General features: G+C 42.2%; 1 protein-coding gene across 9 annotated transcripts in view; it reads right to left on the bottom strand.

The window, feature by feature from the left end:
• Prkn (parkin RBR E3 ubiquitin protein ligase) overlaps positions 1–20573 on the bottom strand; it is a 1223012-nt gene that overhangs the window by 448588 nt on the left and 753851 nt on the right. The window contains exon 7 of one of the 9 annotated variants that reach the window (XM_030249895.1): positions 3838–4179. The exons of the other annotated variants lie outside the window; for them this stretch is intronic. Coding sequence (XP_030105755.1) covers positions 4131–4179 — 49 coding nt within the window. The 3' untranslated portion in view covers positions 3838–4130. Of the gene's footprint in view, positions 1–3837; positions 4180–20573 lie in introns of those variants that run through there. 9 annotated transcript variants of the gene reach the window in all.

Genomic DNA, 20573 nt, shown 5'->3' with positions numbered 1-20573 from the left:
GCAGGCTGCTGGGGTCATCTCTGGTTCTTGGGTGGTAGGTAGTGATGATGTCATCGGGATAACATCCTATGGTGACTGACCCAGAGATTCAAAGGCAAGCCAGAGGCCTGGTACTATGGTTGTGCTCTCTGCTGGTACCAGAGGAGCAGGGACTGAGGTGTGATGGAAGGAGACAGACATCTAAAGCCCTAGTTCTGTCAGGAGCCTTTTGGATTCCTTCCAGAAAATTCCACTAGATTTTTTTAATATGAGAAATATGCTTTATAGCAATTTTAACCTTTGGCATTGTAGTGAGTCATTATTTATTTTTGAGGCAGGCCTTTGAGTCCACAGGTAAGTGGAAAACACACCTCTCTGGACTTAAAAAAGGAACAGAAGCCCAACAACAGCAAGTAGACAAGAGGAAGAAACAGGGGCATTGTGTTTCAAGATGTCCCCAACCAACATAGCAGTATCTTGCACTGTGGCAGAGTAGCCATAGGGCCATTAGGGACCCATAAAGGGCTGGCCTTGTTTCAGCTTCTCCAGCCTTTCACCCACAAACACCCAGAGTTAGGGGTCACCTGGTGTCACCTTACAGGTATTGGACCCACTTGGAAGCAGATAGGGATGCTGTCTTGTCAAGCAAGCTGGCTTCAGTTTTGTCCTGCTTCACAGTGGGTACTGTGCTCCTTGCATTGAGGTGGGAGGAGCCTCCTGTGTGAGATGAGGACTGGATACCCTGATATCAAATAGGTACGCAGCCTTCAGATAATGTGGGGGTCTACTGTTACACACACTCCCGGGCTTGGGGTGAGTGATGGTTACAATTGGCAGGAAAGAGCCACTGCTCAAGCTGACTGTTGCCTTGCTGGCTTTAGTATCTGCTGTGACAGCAGGATCTATCCACCCTGCAGAGCTCTGTGAGGATGGATGGTCAGAACTGAGCCTTAGAATGTCATTCTTGTGGCTCCCCTTGACAGATGTCCTGGCCCAAACTTTCGGGGTATCAGCAATACCCTCATGGGGTAAGTCTGCCACTTGAGATTAGAATTAATGTCTCCTGGGCTTTGCGGCATTGAGAAATACCCAGCAAATCTCATGAAATATGAACTAGGAAAGGAGTTAAATATGCTCTAAGGGAAAAGCAGGAATCACCTTTCATTAATACTTTGAAAGAAATTAAAGACCCGGTCTATTAGCCTGGTGGAAGCTGTTGACGGTCGTGGGTGGATGTGAAGAAAAGTACAGATTCCCAGGGAAAGGCTGGGGGGCTGCCTAAGACAAAGGGATTCAAAGTGGGACCTGGACGCCATCCCACTCCACACCCCCTATGGAAGCATGCTCACCCGGCTTCCCTGGCTCTTGTTTACTCTGTGACACTGCGATCAGAATTTGTCACTCTGGGAGTTACATCTGATGTTACAGCCTGGAGCAGAGCTGAACCAAAATAAACAATCTGCTCTCTTCTGCTTAGACTAATAGGACAGTGATGTAAGGCCCTGCACTGAAGTGCTTCCCCTCCCAGCGCTGCGGCCCTCAGTGGAGCTACCGCGGGAGATGGGAAATGGGAAGTGGGGCTGGTTTCCAGTGCTGGGGAGGGTTGGGCAGGGCCGGTGGAAGTTTCACATTTGCCTTGGTCTGTACCCGGTGGAGTCACCAAGATGGGAGAGTGAGCTTTCAAGCTGCAGACGCCGAAGCCTTTTTCATTGAATTCTTCCTGAGCCTGGTGACCTCCGAGTCTGGATTCTGTGCACACGCAGACTAGCTGTGGGAGTTTTCATTATAACTCACAGAGAAGGTGGGCGGCTTGCAATGCCTGTAGGTTTAAGCTGCCCACAGAGGCATTTCCAGTTGTCTTAAACACTCCATACATGGCACACAGCGTGCGTGCGCACACACACACACACACACGCACGCACACACACACACACACACACACACACACACACACAGGGGTGAGGGCGGGCGCTGGGGAGGGAGAGATGCTTGCTAGCATTTGCCATTCTTGCTGGCTTTAGCCACTGAGACAACAGGCTCTAGACAGCGCTCCTACAATCGGCTTCAGGATGGATTTAGATCATCACTCTTCAAATTCTGTCGGGAGCACCAAGGGCTCTCTCCTGCCCTCCTCTTCCTGTCTCTCCACCTCTTCCTCCCATGACTCCCTCACCCCCTCTCTCTAACTCCCCACCATGTTCCAGGAATCTCATATTCACCTGTAGCACACACAGGCTCCTGATGCCAGTGATGTGAGTTCCCTAACCTGTTTTCAGCCCTGATGCAAGGGAGTTTCCATATATGATTGGGTTGAAACTGTCAGCCGAGTGGCCTGGATTGAGTCTGGCCTCGTACATGCAATCAGTGTACAGTTTTGTCATCTCATGCTCAGTGAAGTGTGAATGAGAACACAGTGAGCTTGCACGAACAAGAACGGAGGTAACATAGGTTCCCTTTGATAAACAGGTACTTTCAACCTTCAGCGTTTTCTCTGAGTTGTGAAGGATATGTGGTTTCAAGTCTCTGAGTGAGGGCTTTCTTCCCTCTGAAATAAACATTATGATCAGCTAAGATACCTGGGAGGAAAAAAATGTGGGAAGGAAGACTTCCCATCCACTTGTAAGCTCCTCTGGCCACTCCCTCCCCCGTCACATCCCTATGTCTGGGAGAGCTGTTCGGTTCCTAGCTTCTCAGGCTTTTCTGCTCCCAAGCTTCCATAGAGAGTGAAGCTATGTGAACCCCAGAGTTACTGATGCCACATCTGTGAATCGGGTGAGCCCATTCAACTGTGGATCTGGCTCGCCTTCCTCCAATGCAGTTCTCGCCCGCACCCCTGTGACAGTCAATGGCTCACACTATTAACTCATTCCTGCTCCCCCTCAGCCGTGCTTCTAGACAAATCGGGGCATGGGGGTAGGGGGTGGGTGTGGCACAGGGCAGCCAATTTGTTGGTGACATCCTAAGGGGAAAAAAAATGTGCTGTGGCCAGTCTTTTGTTCCAAGTGATGTCTCCTTCAAACATCCTCCAGCTTTCTGGATAGGCTGATGGAAAATTCCCTGGTCTGCAAGTCTGTGAGCTTTTCCATTCTTCAACTCAGAAAATGAATAAACAGGAAGAGAAGACAGAAAGAAAATACACCGTTCTGCCCCTAGGTGGGGCCACTGCCCACATGTGCCGCGTGTCGGTGCATTAAAATTCGCTTTTCTTGCAGTGAGGCCAAGTTCAGGTAGCAACGGAGAACTGATAATGTAAAATGAACTTTGAGCTGCTGTAAGAAAGTCTTCAGTCCCACGGACCTCACTCATAGGTCCTAGGACTCCTTGAATTCCCCTATTTGTCTTTTAAAACGTATGTCCTTATTCAAGCATAAACGGCTGGAAACACCCCAGCATCTGTTCTCGAAGGATGGGCTGTGGGCAATAAGAACCTAACAGCAGGGAGATAGTTTACAAAATATTTGGTCAAACAAAGGCGAATGTCAATCTGTCTGTCTGGGGGATAGGTGTGAGGATCCCAGAGCCACTAGCTGCAGCAATTTTGATTAAAGGAAGTATAGGAATAACTGCTCATACAGCTTTCAGCCTGTGAGTTCGACCTATAGTCTGTGGGGGCACATGAACCCCAGGATACCTATGAATGTAGCCTGGTACAGAATTACAAACTTCCTTAACACATTAGAGGGAGAGACTCTATTTTCTTACTGTCTTCGTGAATTGATTGTGTGGTTACAAGATGGAGGGTACATTTGATTGGGGTTGGGAGAAAGGAAGGCATGGCGGACAGGGTAGCTTGATGTTGGTGGCTGAGATGCCTCATCTCTGGAATGGGAAACAGAGAAAGTAGGATGTGCTACAGGCTTCTTCCTCTTTCCTTTCACTCTTTTTATTCACTCATGGGCTTTGCCCATAGAAAGGCTTTTCACTTCACTTTGCTATCACAGACACACCCAAGGTATGCTTCATTGATTCCCTGAGTGGTGTTTCTTAGTCCAACCGAGTGAACAAAGTCAACCTAACATACCAGGATATTAAGAAATTTGTTCAGGGCTGGAGAGATGGCTCAGGGATTAAGAGAACTTTCTGTTCTTGCAGAGGACCTGATTTCTGCTCCCAGCCTCACAGTTACCTAGAGCTGCAGCTCCTGGGGCATGTCACACCTCTGGCTTCCGTGGGTACCTGCACTGGTAGTCAGGTACAACCCTTTATGGAGACAAAAGGATAAACAGCAGTGTGGAGGGGTGAGAAATGGCAGGAAGCACAGGGAGGAATCTGTTCAATATACAATATATACTTTAAAGTCTGAAACCTTTAGACATGAAAGAAAGAAATTTCTCTGAAATGATCCCATAAACTCTTAACACATGATCAAATTCTAAAACCTCAGCTTTAGCCCTAAAAAAAAAAAAAAAAAAAAAAAAAGCCACAAAGGTGCCTGCTCACGGGAGGCCTTGGGACTGGATCTGTGCCCCTCATGGTCCAGAAAGACTTGGGTGACCACCCCAGAACACCTACATTTGACCTTGTCCTTCCAGCCCCTGGCACTATAGAATCCATTCTCATTATTCCTCCCTAGCAAGGCTGTCCTGGGCTGTCCTTATGTGAAATGTTCTCTAGACCCAGTCTAGATGGCAGCCCACAACTCAGAAATATCTCTAGTCATCTTTCTTCTTCACCCTGGTGCCATCAGAGCCCTGCAGAGCGGGGACCAGTGGCCTTGCTAATCTGCTGCAGGACAGTGACATGGCTGTTACACTGCTGTAGAACTGCAGTCCTAGAGCGAATGGCACAGTGGGTACTCTCTTCACGGACATGGTAAGAGTGAGCTGTGACAATGGAGGAGTGCAGGGGCGGCAACCAGAGTGACCAGGCAGCATGCCCTAAGTGCAACATCTCCAGAGCTTGAAGTGATACACTGGAGCTGTACCGGGCCTGGGGTGGGACAGTGCTGCAAGTCAGCGGAGAAACAGAGAGAACAAAGCCACAAGAGAAAGAGATGGGAGAAGGAGCCCCGTTATCAGGAAACCATTGTCGACACGAGCTATGGTGCCTCTCAGAGGGGATCTGGGGAACCTGGCTCCGAGGGCAGCAAGGGTTCAATGGGAAGAGATGGAATGAAAGGGAGACTTTGAGGGAGGCTGGGGGCTGGACCACCAGAGCAAGGAATGGCAAGAAAGAGTAAGGACAGTCAGTGCACATGAGGCGTTGAACATGTGGCCAGCCTGTGGAGGATGCTGGAATAGGCAGGGGAGGGACTCTGTGGAAGGTTCACTGCAGTCAGAAAGTGAATCATGGGAAAGCACTCTTCCACGGTGACAGATTGTAGAAAATATTTCATCTCAATTGGGGCTTCTAAAACTCCATCTGACCATTTAGTTCCTGGATAAAAGGCACACATGACCTTTATGTTTACAATGAGCTTTAATTAGCACAAGAGCTGGACAGATATCTAACCTCTATGCTAGCATGTCTATTTCTCAGCCAATAAGTCCATTATAAAATTTGCCATGTTTTGTCTGGGCTGCTCTTAACTTCAATTAGCCAGCCCACATGGCCATTATTTTAAGCTTCTTATCCCATGGTGCCTTCTCCTCTCCCTACCTTCTTCCCCCAACGGCCCCACCCCCTTTGTGGCTCTTCCCCAAGCCTGGAAACCCTAAACCCTGCCTATATCTCTTCTGCCCAGCTATTGGCTTTTGGCATCTTTATTCACCAATGTGGGATAACTTGGGGGGCAAAGTGACATAGCATCACCTTGGGTTGATGTGTGATCTCTGGGAGAAACTAGTATTTAGCATAACAAAAGAACAAACCTCAACATGTGATAGATGACAGTGTTCCAGATGTTGCCTGGACCCTTTTCTTCAAAATTTGTTGAGGACTATGGTGTTAAATTACTGGAACCCAGAAAATGTTCTGGTCTATTCAAGGAGGTAGTAAAGGACATGGCTGCTGTGGATTCCCCTGTGTGCTTTCTCAGAACGCCAGGAGAAGCCACTTTGTCTCAGATACCTCTTCTCCATCTTGAATTAGCAGTCCACTCTGCTTTCAGTAGTTAAGTAATTAAGTCTTGTTCTTTTTGGCATTGGTAGTCCGGGTGCCAAGTGGGGCTAGAGCCAGCAGCCACTGCCTCTCCCCTTCTCTACAAGAACACAGAAAGGCTCAGATGGGTGTGCAAACACACACCATGTAGCCTGTTCTAAAATCTTATTAGCAATGACAGTTTTAAGGGAGCTTTAGCAATATTTCAAACCCTGGCATCGAAATCTGACAGATTCAATTTTGTTTTTATCAGGTTATCTGATGACATTTCTACAAAAGAAACATTCGATCATGTGCAGGCTCAGCCTTCCATGCCAGTGGTGGCTTGCTCACAGTTAGCAGGCAGGCCAAGGCAACTACATGTCTTCTATTCTGCTCAGGAGCAGAGTAGGGCTCTGCCCCGCAACGGCCCACTCAGACACCATCAACACTGCATGGTGCTTCTTTTTCAATGGAACTTCATCCAGCAGCCCTCTGTGCACCCCCACCTCACAGCCAGGCCACCTAATGGAAGGCACAGAAAGCATGATTGCAGAGGAGCGGCTGGCTCTGCACACAGCATCTGGGGTGTTGCTGATAATAAGGGGCTATTTCAGGGGACCTGCATGTTAGCACATTATTCCAACAACAGGGTGCCAGCAGCTAAAGTGCGCCTACTCTATTCCCTGGGAGCAGCTGCACTCATCTGCCAAGAGCTGGTGAACCAGGAAGCTCAGGGATGGAACCCCTTTCACAAAGCTGAGGCGCCGGAGTCCGCTGGGGCTAGGTGATGAGGGAGACACAGAGACTCACATGACTTCTAAGGACAATGCTCCTCAGGATCTGAATCTCCTTCCTGTCCAGCCTTGCCTTGTCTTGTGACTTCCTCATCCTCCCTGGCCTGACTCAACTTCCGCAGAAATCCTGTTGAGCTGCCTAGACCCTTTAACACTTCATGTTGTGGTGACCCTTAACCGCAAAATTCTTTTCATTGCTACTTCATGTCTGTAATTTTTCTACTGTTATGAATCATAATGTAAGTATCTGATATGCGACCCCACAGGGGTGGTAAGCCCCAGGTTGAGCAACCCTGCTCTGGAACTTACCCTAGGGATTAGATGGGGCTACTCGTTCTCCACCACTCTCCCACCCCATCACGTTTTGGGCCCTGGATCAGCAAGAATCCTGTTAGGTGCCTTTAGCAAGGTTTTATCCTAATCTCTCAGAAATGTCCCACCTGCTGACCACCACCCCCACCTCCCCACCCCTGCTCTCTGACAGTAACTTTCCCTTGGTGTGTTTTGGAACAAGCTCAATTTCTTCTTTTCCTCTCAGAAGAATACCATGTGCCGGGCTCATCTTTCTTTAATAAAGGCTATGAAGAACCTAACACGTTCTTTCCCTTGTTCCTGACCATCAGATGGACATGGTGCCCCATGGTAATTTTTCTGGAGTAGTTATTAAGTGGCTCTGAGAATTCACACAATCTAAAATCCTCATTCGCATAGGAAGAATAAAGTCCATGGATGTATGGATGATTTGATTGGCTGATACAAAGCCAAGAATCATGGCCAAGAAAGTGGCAGTCTTGGGGACTCCTCTGGCCAGGGTGGCTTTATTCCTCTTGAGAATTCACCTTTGTATTTGACACTTGAGGCAGATTGAGGCTGAATGTTCAGTTTCCTGCCAGAGTCAGCTTGCTGTCTTGTCAGCAGTTCCTTAGTGAGAATCACTTTCATCTGCAGTCTGCTGAAGAGCACCTGCATATGAAGAGACAGCCTCGGCAAGAGGAGGCTGAGGGGCACGGTGCTAGTGTATTTAAATTGGCTTTGCCCTGATAAGGGCATACAAAGGGAAGGTTAATGAGGGTTAATAATTTATACTCAGAGAAGTTTAACATGGTTGCATAATTTAAGCCTCCCACAGAGGTGCCAAACTAAACTCCATTACATCCCTGAAGCCAGCTTGACTGTAACTTTCCTTCCGCTTAATGGGCTGCTATTTTCCTTTGCTGCTCAGTCTCAAAATCATGGGGCTATTAAAGATCGCTTCTGGTGATGGCTCAGAGATGGCTCGGCTGCTAAAGGTGCTTGCCTCTAGGCTTAGCCACCTTACTTTGTTCCCCAAGATGTGCTTGATAGATGAAAGAACAAACTCTCATAACTTATCTCCTAATCTATGCACACACACACACACACACACACACACATACACACATACACACACACACACACACACACACATGCATACACACACTGTGGTACTAAAATAACTCAATAATAAATTTATAATAAATATATAATAACAGCTTGTTCCTCTCACATCCATTCTTATTACTCTCACTAGTACGATGAGAATAAAATTCTCCTAATCTTACCTTGTCTGAATCTATCTTTCATCTGGTGTATCTTAAAGAGTCTTTGTAAACATGTCCCTGCCTCCTTCAAACTCTGTTCAGATCCAAGGCAAATCCTTTTATTTCCCCAGAAACCCAGTGAAGAAACCAAGGAACAGAAATGGTACCCAGCCTGAAAAGCATACAGCTCTGGGTCTTACCCTCCTGGGGTAGGCTTTTGAAGCTTCCTGAACGGAGGAGAACAGTGAGGAGGCCTGAAGCATAGCAGGTGGGGCTTTTAGAACAGTTAGCAACTGAGCTAATGGGAAAGACAACATGGAAGTGGGATGTCCTGTCTGCAATTTTACCTTCATCACCTTTAATGAGCATGGAGCAAGTTGAACAACAGGGATACTGAAGTTTCAAAGAGAAAAAAAGACCTTTCAGAAATTGCACTCCTTGCTTAGAGTGTCAGCAACCTCATCACCAGGTTAAAAGAAAGTATCAGGAGGTAGCAATAGCTACAAGGGCAGATCGATTACCTCCCAAGGAATATTTTGCTTCTAAAACAATGATCTGGTTTGTTAAAGACGTAACATTGACTTCTGTGGTAGTTTGAATATGCTTGGCCCAGAGAGTGGCACTATTAGGAGGTGTGGCCTTGTTGGAGGAAGTGTTGTCTTGTTGGAGGAAGTGTGTCACTGTTGGGGTGGGCTTTGAGATCCTTCTTCTCGCTGCCTGAAGACAGTCTGCTCCTGGTTCCCTTTAGATGAAGATGTAGAACTTGCAGCTCCTTCTCCAGTACCATGTCTGCCTAGATGCTGCCATGCTTCCCACTATGATGACAATGGACTAAACTTCTGAAACTGTAAGCCAGCGGTAATTAAATATTGTTCTTATAAGAGTTGTCATAGTCATGGTGTCTGTCAAACCAAGACACCTTCTTAGGGGTGAAAGACTGGACTAGCATGTGAAGGTCTTCAGGCAGAGAAGAGTAGGCTGTTAGAACCCCATGCCTTCACAGAAATGATCTCTGTCTGCCCCTCTATACTTCCTATGCATAAAGTAGCAGTTGCTAGCTCCATGTGACTATTGAATCACAATCAAAGAATTTTTATTTGATCAAGACTTCAATGGATTTCTAATACAAATTTATATGGCGATGTGTGGTTATGAGCTATGACACTAGACAGAATAAGATGATGCATTCACACTGTTTAACCTTAAATCAACTCTTTACTTTTTTTTTTTTTTTTTTTTTTGAGAAAGTAGCTCAGGTTCGTCTTGAGCTCCCTGAGTAGCTGAGAATGACTTTGAAGATCTGATCCTTCTGCCTCTACCCTTTCAGGTGCTGAAATTACAGGTATGAATCACATTTGCACTGATGACTACTTCAAGTCAGAAGGCAGAAGTTAAAGAATGGTGATAGAGAGAGACAGAGGGAGTACACAGCAAGAGAACAGATCTATCCACCCATACCCATTTTGAGCAGCATTGATAGGTCCAGGATATGCCAACTTCCCAAGGCAGAATATGAGGCACTCATAACCTTGGGAGGTTCTAATAAGTACAAGTCTGTTTTTACAAAAAATGGTATCATAAATAATTGAATGATAAAATTGCCAGTAAGAATTAATTTGTAAGGCCTGAAGAGATGGCTTAGTCATTAAGAACACCAGAGTTTGGTTCCCCAAATTCACTGCAGGTAGTTCACAACTTCCGGTAACTATAGCCCCATGGGATCAGATATCCTATTCTGGCCTCTATCTCCAACCACACACATAAGTGTGTGTGTGTGTGTGTGTGTGTGTGTGTGTGTGTGTGTGAACTAATAAATCTTTAAATGAAGAATTAAGTTCTATGGAATACTTACTACTGATAGGATAGGGATGTTTTCATGTAAATGACAAAATAGGGTTGATACTGGTAGGGTTGTTTTCATGTAAATGACAAAACTGAGGCTTACAGGGAAAAAAACACCCACACATGATTAAGAACACAAGTTTAGTAAGTGGTACAAGTCAAAACTTGAAACTGCTTTTTTTTTTTTTAACTAAAAGCAACCAATAATCTCTTAAGCAGTAAACATTTAAAATGGAATTGTGGTTTAGATGCTTAACTAGGGAGGCAGAAAGGCTACATCCTGGTCTCTTGGAGATACATTATAGTGACAGGGCACCTAGGGTCCCCCAGGCAGTTGCCTCTAGGCTAGTGGCCTTTGCTGAAAAGCAACATTTTTCCCTGGAGTATGCCCTACAAATACTGCTTTCTTTGTGTGACATAAGGTAAAAATGTTTGGAAAATGCCAAACAACAGCCTGAGGAAAACCACAGGGACCATCTCCAAAGAACTGCTGATCAGCAAGTCAGCAGGAGCTGCTACAGGCAGGCAGAGTGACTCCACTGTAGGGAATGCTGGAAGCGGGGAAACTGTCTCTTGGGCTTTGGGACTGCAGAATCCAGTCTGTATTGGAGCAAAGTAAGCAGGGTCTGAAGCCACCCCAACTTTTACATAGCTAAGGACAGCTAAATTAATGTGTACTAAAAGGAAAAGTTGGCCTCCAGGAGCCAAGAGAGAATGTAACTGACAGAGATGAAAAGAAACACACATCTCAGAAGAAAGACATTCTCAGACATGATGTTCTTTCAGGATAATGGGACATTGAAAAATAGACCTCAATTCTAATGTATGACAGAGGAAGCCAGGTGTCACTGAGTCAGCTGCCCCAATCACCTGCCAAAGGCCTTGGGCTCTTGTTGAGCTGACACTCAGAGATGTCTTGTGAGATTAGGGAGGCTGTATGATATATGACCAACATCAATGAATAAAGATGATACCCAAGGGACAACTGGCCACTCCTAGGATATGGCACCCTGTCACCCTTGGGTCCAAATGTCTCTACCTAACAAGAAGTAAGCATAGGTGGAGTTGAAATTTCTGGTTTCTTTGGAAACTCGATTTTCACATGGTATTTTTCTGGAAGCTATCTTGTGAGAGGATGTTTTGCTGAAGCAAACACATGAGAGGATATTTTGTTAAAGCAGACATGTGAGATGGCATATGATGTTTTGCTGAAGCAGATGCTTCTGAGAACATGTGATGTTTAGAAAGAATATAAATATAACCCCACAAACAGTGAAAGGATATTCATGCATTGCTATGCCTTGCAACAATTCACAGGTCTTTGTGAGTCATGCAATGCTTTGATGGTCTTCACTTCATAGAGTGAAATGTACCAAAGAACTTCTGGTATTCTGGATGCTTCTTGCTAATTCTGTTAATTCATGGCAATATAGTGGAGCCTTGTGGTTTCTGCTGGATTGAGCTGCTGCTACTGATTTGTTTTTGGTGTTTGTTATTGGACCTGACAATGAAGATTGGAATTGCTTCCAAAGAACAGGTCCACAACCCTCTCCCCTCTTTCCCATCTGCCATCCCTATGGCAGATTAGAAGGGAGATTGAATCATTTAAGAACCCTAATAAAAGTAGGTTTTTAAAAATCCAAGCCTACAAGTGCACCCAACATGACTTAGGCATAATGGCTAACTTCTCTTATAATGTAGTACAGGAAAAGGCAAGTTTCAATGGGTTGAAAATGTTGCTTAAGGAGGTTGTCAAAAAAGCAGCTACTGCCACTGGTTGGTCTCCCATCTTGCTACCAGAGAGGGTTTTCTGGTTTTGCTTCATAGTCTTCATGTATACCATTCTGAAAAAGATTGGGGTGAAAGCTGAAAACTTAGAAGGTTCACTCAGTGCTCTTGTGTTAGAATGGATTGCAGAGTTGGCTATGCACTTAAAAAGTTTGCAAGCTAGAGGTTGAAGTGTTTGGAAAGCAAAATGAGCAGGTGGAAGGAGAGCAACAGGGTTCAGACTTTGTGTCAATTTACCAAATGAGGGAAGCCAACCAGGCTGAGAGCCAAACTGCCACACCCTGTCCTGTTTCAAGCACTTTCACTGACATTGTGCCCAGAGCACCTCTGTGAAACAAAGGGCCAGGAAGAGCAGGAGGTGGTACAGGGACAATGTATTAGTGTTCAGCCAAGTGCACTACAAGAGGATTTGCCTGGGGTTACACAGGCATCTTTAGACTTCTCAGTCTTTGTGTAGCATATGCCTGCTAATAATAGTGGTCATGCTTATAATGAGTTGATATGGCATCCAATAAAAATGCTGGATCTAAAGCATTTAAAAGAAGCTATTATGCTGTATGGCTTGCATTCTCCATTTGTTAAAGAAATGTTAAGTAACTGGGCTATGCAGCATGGAGTTATTCTCCAAGATTTGAAGGGACTGGTATCAGCTGTGCTAGAAGTTGGACACCAATTACAGTGGTTGTCCTGGTGGAGACAAAAAGCCATGAAAACAGAATAACATAATAAAGAAAGTAGGATAAATGTTACTAAAGACAAACTGATTGGTGAAGGTCATCATGCTGACCTAAAGGAACAAATCTGATCTGATTATGTTGTAACTGAACAATGTCATTGCAGCTTTAAAAGCTTGGGATATGATTGAGGAGTGGGGGGGGGGCAATCTACCTTACTTACTATGTATGGTCATACAGGAAGTCTTTATCAATTTCTTAGAGAGATTGGGTAAATAGAGCCATATCAGACCCTGAAATCAGAGTCACTGATCTTGACATTTGAAAATGAAATGCTGAATGTAAGAGAGCAATCTGACAATTGAAATCATGAGAATCTCCAATAGAATGGATAAGAGAGACAACTGGTATTGGATTTCTGGAGCATCATGCCAATATCATAGGACAAATTGTAGCTACAAGTCTCAGAAATAAAAATGGCCAATGCTTTAATTGTGGTAAATTTGGCCATTTGCAAAGAAATTGTAAGGTTAGAAAGTTCAAAATAGAGGGCGCATTGACTCTGGAGAATAAGGTAGTCATAGAAGAGAATAAGCAGATCCTGGCTCCTATGAAAAACAAAGGCTTTCAGGGTATTGTAGCCACTGTGGAATCAGTAGACAAACATTGGTCTAATGATTGTAGGTCCAAGAGAGCCATAAGAAGTAACCTCTCCATATTAGGAAACAAAGGGACCTGTCAGCTCAAGACTGCACAACAAACAATACAAGCCATCTTCCTTTAGACAGCTAGGAGGTTCCAAGCAGGCAAGAAAATCAAAACTAAGTATTTCTGATCTTATACATTTAAAAGAAGGAAGTGCAGTTTAGGAGCTCCCCACAGATGATACCCCTTTTACATTATTTCCAAAAGTTGAATGTTACAAGTTAACCACTGGAATTTATGGTCCTTTACCTTCAGTGACAGTAGGATCTTGGGAAGAAGTGGATTTATTGTTATCCAGGTATAACAGATGGGGATAGCAAGGAAGAAATTAAAATCATGGCATATGTGAAAAGGGGAATGCAAATTAATTCAGGGAATAGAGTTGGTCAGTGGTTAGTGTTTCCTTACATGAAGGAAAAGGCTACTTCAGTAGAAAGAACAGAGGATTTGGGGAGTACTGAAAAACCCATGTTTTGGCAAACAGTGGTTAATGATTAGAGACTCAAATTAATGATATAAATGAATGTTGTTGAAAGAGAAGGGTTAGTGGACAAAGATGTTGATGTTAGTATACTTTCCAAAAAGTCTTGGGATTCAGATTGGCCACTTCAGAAGGTTCACACACAGTTTATAGGAATTGGTAAATTATCACAAATAAGATAAAGTATATGATGGATTAACTATGTGGGAACAGAAGGACAAACAAGGAAGTTGAGACTTTCTTTGGCTGACATACACATAAATTTGTAGAGAAGGGATTTTTACACTAATGGGATACTCAATATTCCTGGGGAGAGCAAATAAGGAAATTAGGGCTGATATGGTAGATGCTTCTGGGGAAGATATTGATATAGGTAATTGAGAACAATCACAAGCTGTGCCCATTCTTCTAATACAAGACATCACAGGGATTGAGTTTCCAGATTTATAAAAGGGGCCACTGCTGACAGACCTGTATGGCAAGAGCAGTGGCCCATAACAAAAGAAAAATGCAGGCACTTGAATAACTGGTACAAGAGTAGATGGAGGCTCAACATATAAAAGAGTCTACCAGCCTTTTGATTTCCTCTATGTTTGTTGTAAAAAAGAAATCAGGAAAATTGAGGATGATAATGAATTTAAGAGCAGTGAATAAAGTAATTCAACCAATGGTTCCTTGACAACCTGGGCTTCTCTTAATTTTTTTGCTACCAGTATAGCAACTGGTACCAATATAATTGCCCATATTAATAATTAATTGAGAGATTGTGTTTTTACAATACCCTTGCGTAAGTAGAATAGGGAAAGGTTTGCTTTCTCAATACCTTCTCTGAACAACAGTGATTGGATGAAAAGATACAAATGGAATGCATTTCCACAGGGAATGTTAAATAGTCCAACTTTATGTCAGTATTTTGTATAACAACCAATATTTTGTATAACAATTATTTCTAAAAATAATTCATGGGCAATTTACTCAATCTATCATTTATCATTATAAAGATGATATTTTATTGGCCATTTCTTATGAAAATGCTTTAGAGAAAATGTTTAAAGAAACACAAAGAATTCTACCATGCTGGGAGTTGCAGATTGCTCCAGAAAAAATAAATACATGGAAGAGATTCACTTAGGTATTTGGGTTATAAAGTCAATCAACAAAAAAGACCAGAAAAGGTGCAGATCTTTAGGGACCAATTGCAATCTCTTAATAACTTTCAAAAATTAATTGGAGATATTAACTGGCTAAGGTCTACAATTGGTTTAAGTATTCATGAGTTAAGAGATTTGTTTCAAATATTACAAGGGGATTCAACTTTAGACAGTCCAATATATCTAACAGCTGAAGCAGCAAAAGAATTAACTGTTATAGAACAAAGACTGCAAGACGCATATGTAGATCGGATTGATCCTAAACTTCTTCAACTTATTCTCCTACTGGGATAATTATGTAAAGAGAGGATAGTATTATGGAATGAATTTTATTAGCTCATACACAAATATGGGGACATGGTTATGCTTATGTATCTATAGGAAATGAGAAAATATGGATACAAACAAAACTTATAAAGATTATATATCTGATCAGGGACAACCTTTTATCAGGTGAGACATGAATGCAACATTCCATTACAACCATTACAATGTAAAACATATTACTGGTATACTACACAATCCCATAGGACAAGCAATTGTAGAAAGAGTCAACCATAACTTAAAAAAGATGTAGCCGGGCATGGTGGCGCACGCCTTTAATCCCAGCACTCGGGAGGCAGAGGCAGGTGGATTTCTGAGTTCGAGGCCAGCCTGGTCTACAAAGTGAGCTCCAGGACAGCCAGGGCTATAAAGAAACCCTGTCTCGAAAAACCAAAAAAAAAAAAAAAAAAAAAAAAATGTATGTATAACAGAAAAAGGAAGGAAGGGTAAAAAAAAAAAACCCCGGTACAGACTAAATAATGCTTTGTTAACTCTAATTTTTTTTTAATATTGGTGGAAAAGGACTAACAGCAGCTGGGAGACACTGGGTTATTGAAAACACTGAGGAACTAGGCCAATAAATATGCTATAGGGATATGTTGACATTAGAATGGAAACCTGCAATAGTTTTAAGATGGGGACATGGTTATGCTTATGTGTCCATAGGAAATAAGAAATATGGATACCCACAAAACTTACAAAGATTATATATCTGATCAGGGAAAACCTCTTATCAGTTGAGACATGAATGTCTTCGCAAAGCATTAGCTCAGGTGATTTACTCTCACAGACTGTGTCCCAGTTACGGATTTTTCAAAAAAAAAAAATGCAGGCAAATCAATTTCAAAAGGGGTAGTCCAAATGATTGATCACACAGAACCTAGAGAACACATAGACTCAACAGACAACACAGAGACTGCCCTACAAATGTCACAGCTAGCTTTTTACAGACTAACTATCTTTATCTTGGGCCCCAAACAGGAATTCTTCACCTCAATTCAGTAGAAAGCAATTATAAGAAGACTATGGTCATGGTCTCTTAAGTTGGAGTGAGTGGCTTGAATTGTTTGATGTGTTATGGCTGATATCATCTAGGGTGGTAGGTTGATATTGGTTATAATCAGAGAGAAAACAAAATAAAGTTTAAATCATGGATTTCTCTCTTTTATTTTTTCCTCTTATCTTTCTTTCTTATCTAATGATGGAGGAAAAAGAGGAAAAGGGAATAATATAACAGTAAATAAATAAATAAAATAAAAATTTTTTATTAAAAAGTTGAATTTCTTAGTCTTACTTTGGCATGGATTAATGTATCTTGATAGAAATTTAAGGTTGCTTTATTTATTTTATCTTGATAGAAATGTAAGATTATTTTGTTTCACTATTATATATTGATTGTTTAAGTATTATCATTGGTAGAAAATTTAAGGCTGTTTTGTTTGACTATTGTTTGATTTATTGTACATAAGCAGCTTATTTTAAATGTGATATAAAGCTTTATGGTTCTTATAAATATATTGTGTGTAGATGGTTAATATTAGAAAAAAGTTTTTGGTTTTTTTTTTTTTGTTTTTTTGGTTTTTGTTTTAAACAGAAAGGGGAATATGAAGTGGAAATTCCTGGTTTCTTTGGAGTCTCAGTTGTGTCACTTGGTGTTTTCCTGGAGGCTGTCTTGTGATAGGATGTTTTGCTGAATCAGACAGGTGAGAGGACATATGAAGCTTTGCTGGAGCAGATGCTTGAGAGGGCCCGTGATGTTTAGAAAGAATATAATTATAACACTCTTGCATTGCTATGCCTTGCAATGCTTTGCAGGTCTTGCTAACCATGAAATTCTTCACCGGTCTTCACTGATCTTTAGAGAGAAATACACGAAAGAGGTGTTCTGGCTGCTTCTTGCCACCTCAGCTTACTCATAACAATTTGATGGAGCCTTGCCATTTTTGCTGGATCGAGCTGCTGATAGTGATTTCTGTTTCGGTGTTTGGTGTTTGGACTGCTAATATTCTGACAGTGAAGATTGGAATCTCCCCAAAGAACTACTTCTTCTACACAGGTCCACAACCCCCTTTTCCTATTAACCTTCTTTCTCTAGTTGGTGACTTAGAAGGGAGGTTGAAGCATTTAAGAACCCTAATTAAAGTAGGTTTTGAAAAATCTATGCCTACACATAGGCTACAAGATTGTTGTGTTAAATAAGCATTGAGCTATCATTGGAGCCTTTGTAGCTGTTCTGTGTGAATGAGAGAATTGCATAATATGACATATGTTATGTTTAATTATGGTATAATACAGAAGACAGTGGAAATAGGCACCAATTCCCCCACTTCTTTTCTCTCCTCTTTATAGAGTTATTAAGTCCTATATAAGTCTGAGAGATTTTTCTCCATGAGATATTATAAATAGGCCCACTAATGACAGTAAAACAACTATAATACATTTGTTAGATGAGAAACATTTTCCATATGTGTGCATGTATGTGTGTGTGATGAGTATTCTTCGTTGTCACTTTGATTGGACTGAGAATCACCCAGAAGACATAACACTTAGCACAGCAGTGATCCACCCTGAATGTAGCCAATTCTACACTGTTGTCTGAGGTTACCGACTGAACAAAATCAAACAGTGTGGGAAGCAAGTCAAGCATCAAAATTCATCTCTTTTCTTTACTAGACACAACATGAGCTACTGCCTCATCTTCTGCTGCCAAGTCCTCCCTACCATAAAAATTGTGCTCTCAAACTGGGAGTCAAAACAAAAATCCTCCTCCATTAAGTTGCTTTTGTTGGGTGTTTTTTATTTTTTATTATTATTACTACTGATACTATTATTATTATTATTATTATTATTATTATTATTTTACAGCAAGGAGAAGTAACTGCATAGTGTGTGACAACCTTTCAAAAACTTTCAGAGAAAACTCTCATTCTCTTTATCCAAAAGATTAACTCATCTATTTAATATTTAATGAACACTTACTCATAGTGTATGTAATGTTTGGGAGAGCTTTGGCCTCAAATAAGATTCTCTCTTATGAACAGTGCTCTCTTAAGGAATATACATCACAGTTCTTAGCACAGGATTAATTTTGTTAACTCAGTTACATTACACTGACTGTTACAAAGTAATTTAGGAAAGAGAGAAAGGATCCTGCCTCAGCTCTCTGCTCAAGCAGGAAAGGGCACATATTTGGTTTTGTGACCAGGAGGACTGTTAACTCTTGAAAGTCATTACAGTTTGACTGAGCCAGCTTCACTCTGAGAAGCCCTTGAGCTCCATTGTAGTCACTGTCCTTTAGTCTTGTTGGTTCTCAGCTCCTTTGGGTGTCACATATCCTGCATCTTAGACATTTACGTTACAATTCATAACAGTAGCCAAATTCCAGTCATGAAGTAGCAATTTTTATGGTTGGTGGGAGGTGGGGGGGGGGGGATCACCACAACAGGAGGAACCGAATTAAAAGGTTGCAGCATTAGAAAGGTTGAGAACCACTGACTTAGCACTTTTGGACAAAATTAGAATCTTGGAAGCAGAGCTTGAGATAGAACACTTAGAAAAGCAAAAGCTCCCCTAACATAGCTACTGATTGACTCATTAAATATTCGCTGCATCCATGTTGTGCTGGCTAGTTTTATATCAACTTGATATAAGTTAGAGTGGAGAGACCCTCCATTGAGAAAATGCCTCCGTAAGATCAGGATATAGCCAAGCCTGCAGAGCATTTTCTTAATGAGTGATTGATGGGGGAGGGTCCATCCCATTGTGGGTGTTGTCACCCCTTGGCTGGTGGATCTGAGTTCTAAAAAAAAAAAAAAAAAGCAGGCTGAGCAAGTCATGAAGTACAAGCCAGTAAGCAGCTCCTTTGTATCATCTCCTGCCTTCAGATTCCTGCCCTGTTTGATTTCCTGTCCTAACTTCCTTTGATAATGAACAACAATAAGGACATGTAGGGCAAATATACCCTTTCCCTCCCAATTTGCTTCTGCTCATTGCGTTTCATCACAGTAATGGAAACCCTAACTTGGACACTTGTCAGATGCCAGATCATATAATAAGCCTGAGAATGTAACAGGATGACCTGCCACACAAAGCTGGGGGAGAGGGGAAAATTGATGGTGGAAATTTGTCCCAGGTGGGCAAGTTGCATTTGGCCACAGACACCTGGTAATGTCATCTGGAGCTTGAGTAGGGTGGCCGATGTTTGGGAACCTCACCTTGGAGCTTTATATAAAATCTGGCCCTTTGCTTGTTTGGGTTACATAAGCAACTGTTGTCCAAAGGGATTGGATTCATTATCCAAGCTTAGTGGTATCTTTGTCTCTTATATCTGGAATGCAATCTTCTCAGAGCTGGGCGCTTGTGCTGGTGAAAGTCTCAAGAATGCATAGGCCTTATTTCTTCATTGTTGTAAGTCACACCTGCCTTTTGTCTCATTGTTTTGTATCAAACTCATATTCTTAGGTAATTCTTCTGTCCTTTGTGCAGGATTTGTTCTTACTAAGAAATTAATTCTAGGTTTTCAATAATTTATATGGTTCGATGTCTGTTATAGATATCTGGATATATTGGGATAGCACTAAAAAAACCCTCTCTTTGCACCTTTACATATTATCATATAATGTATACTCTTATCACAGAGAAATCATAATACATGCTTCGAAATAATTTCTGTCTTTCAAATTTTATGAGCTCAACTTGGGTGATCCGTACATCAGTCGAATATTTTCTTCTTACTTCACATGATTTGGTTGGATAAAATCAATTCCATTTATATGTATGTCTTTTAGAAACATATCTCAGTTTTCCCCAAATGGATGTCTTACATCTGATGTGTAAGAGAAAATTCTGGTAGCACCTCCCCAGGGAAACTGAACCAGCCCCTGATTATGCTAATAGAAGCAAAGAGGTTTTCTAAGCAAAAGACCCATTGTAAATTATTCATAAACAGGTGTCTCTCTTTTGATGGTTTTGGGGTTTCTACATTTTCCAGACCAAGGAGTATACATGATATGATATATGTACGCTAAGGTGAAGATGTTACGGAGGGAAATGAATGGGACTCGAGAATTAAGTGGAATTTGGAAGCACCAGATTTGTATTTGTATTTGTATTTGGAATATTTATTGATGCTGGTTGGGCAGGGGCAAGACCAAGGAGCCTACTATCTGACTGGCTTCACTGGCTGTTGATTGTTGTGAGAAATATTAAATATGAATGGCAAGTTCCCACACTTCACCCAGCTACTCTCTGCCCCG

This window comes from Mus musculus, chromosome 17, assembly GCF_000001635.26.
Source record: "Mus musculus strain C57BL/6J chromosome 17, GRCm38.p6 C57BL/6J".
Lineage (NCBI taxonomy): Eukaryota > Metazoa > Chordata > Mammalia > Rodentia > Muridae > Mus > Mus musculus.
The sequence above is the reverse complement of the archived record's forward strand: the minus strand, read 5'-3'. Positions and strand labels throughout refer to the sequence as shown.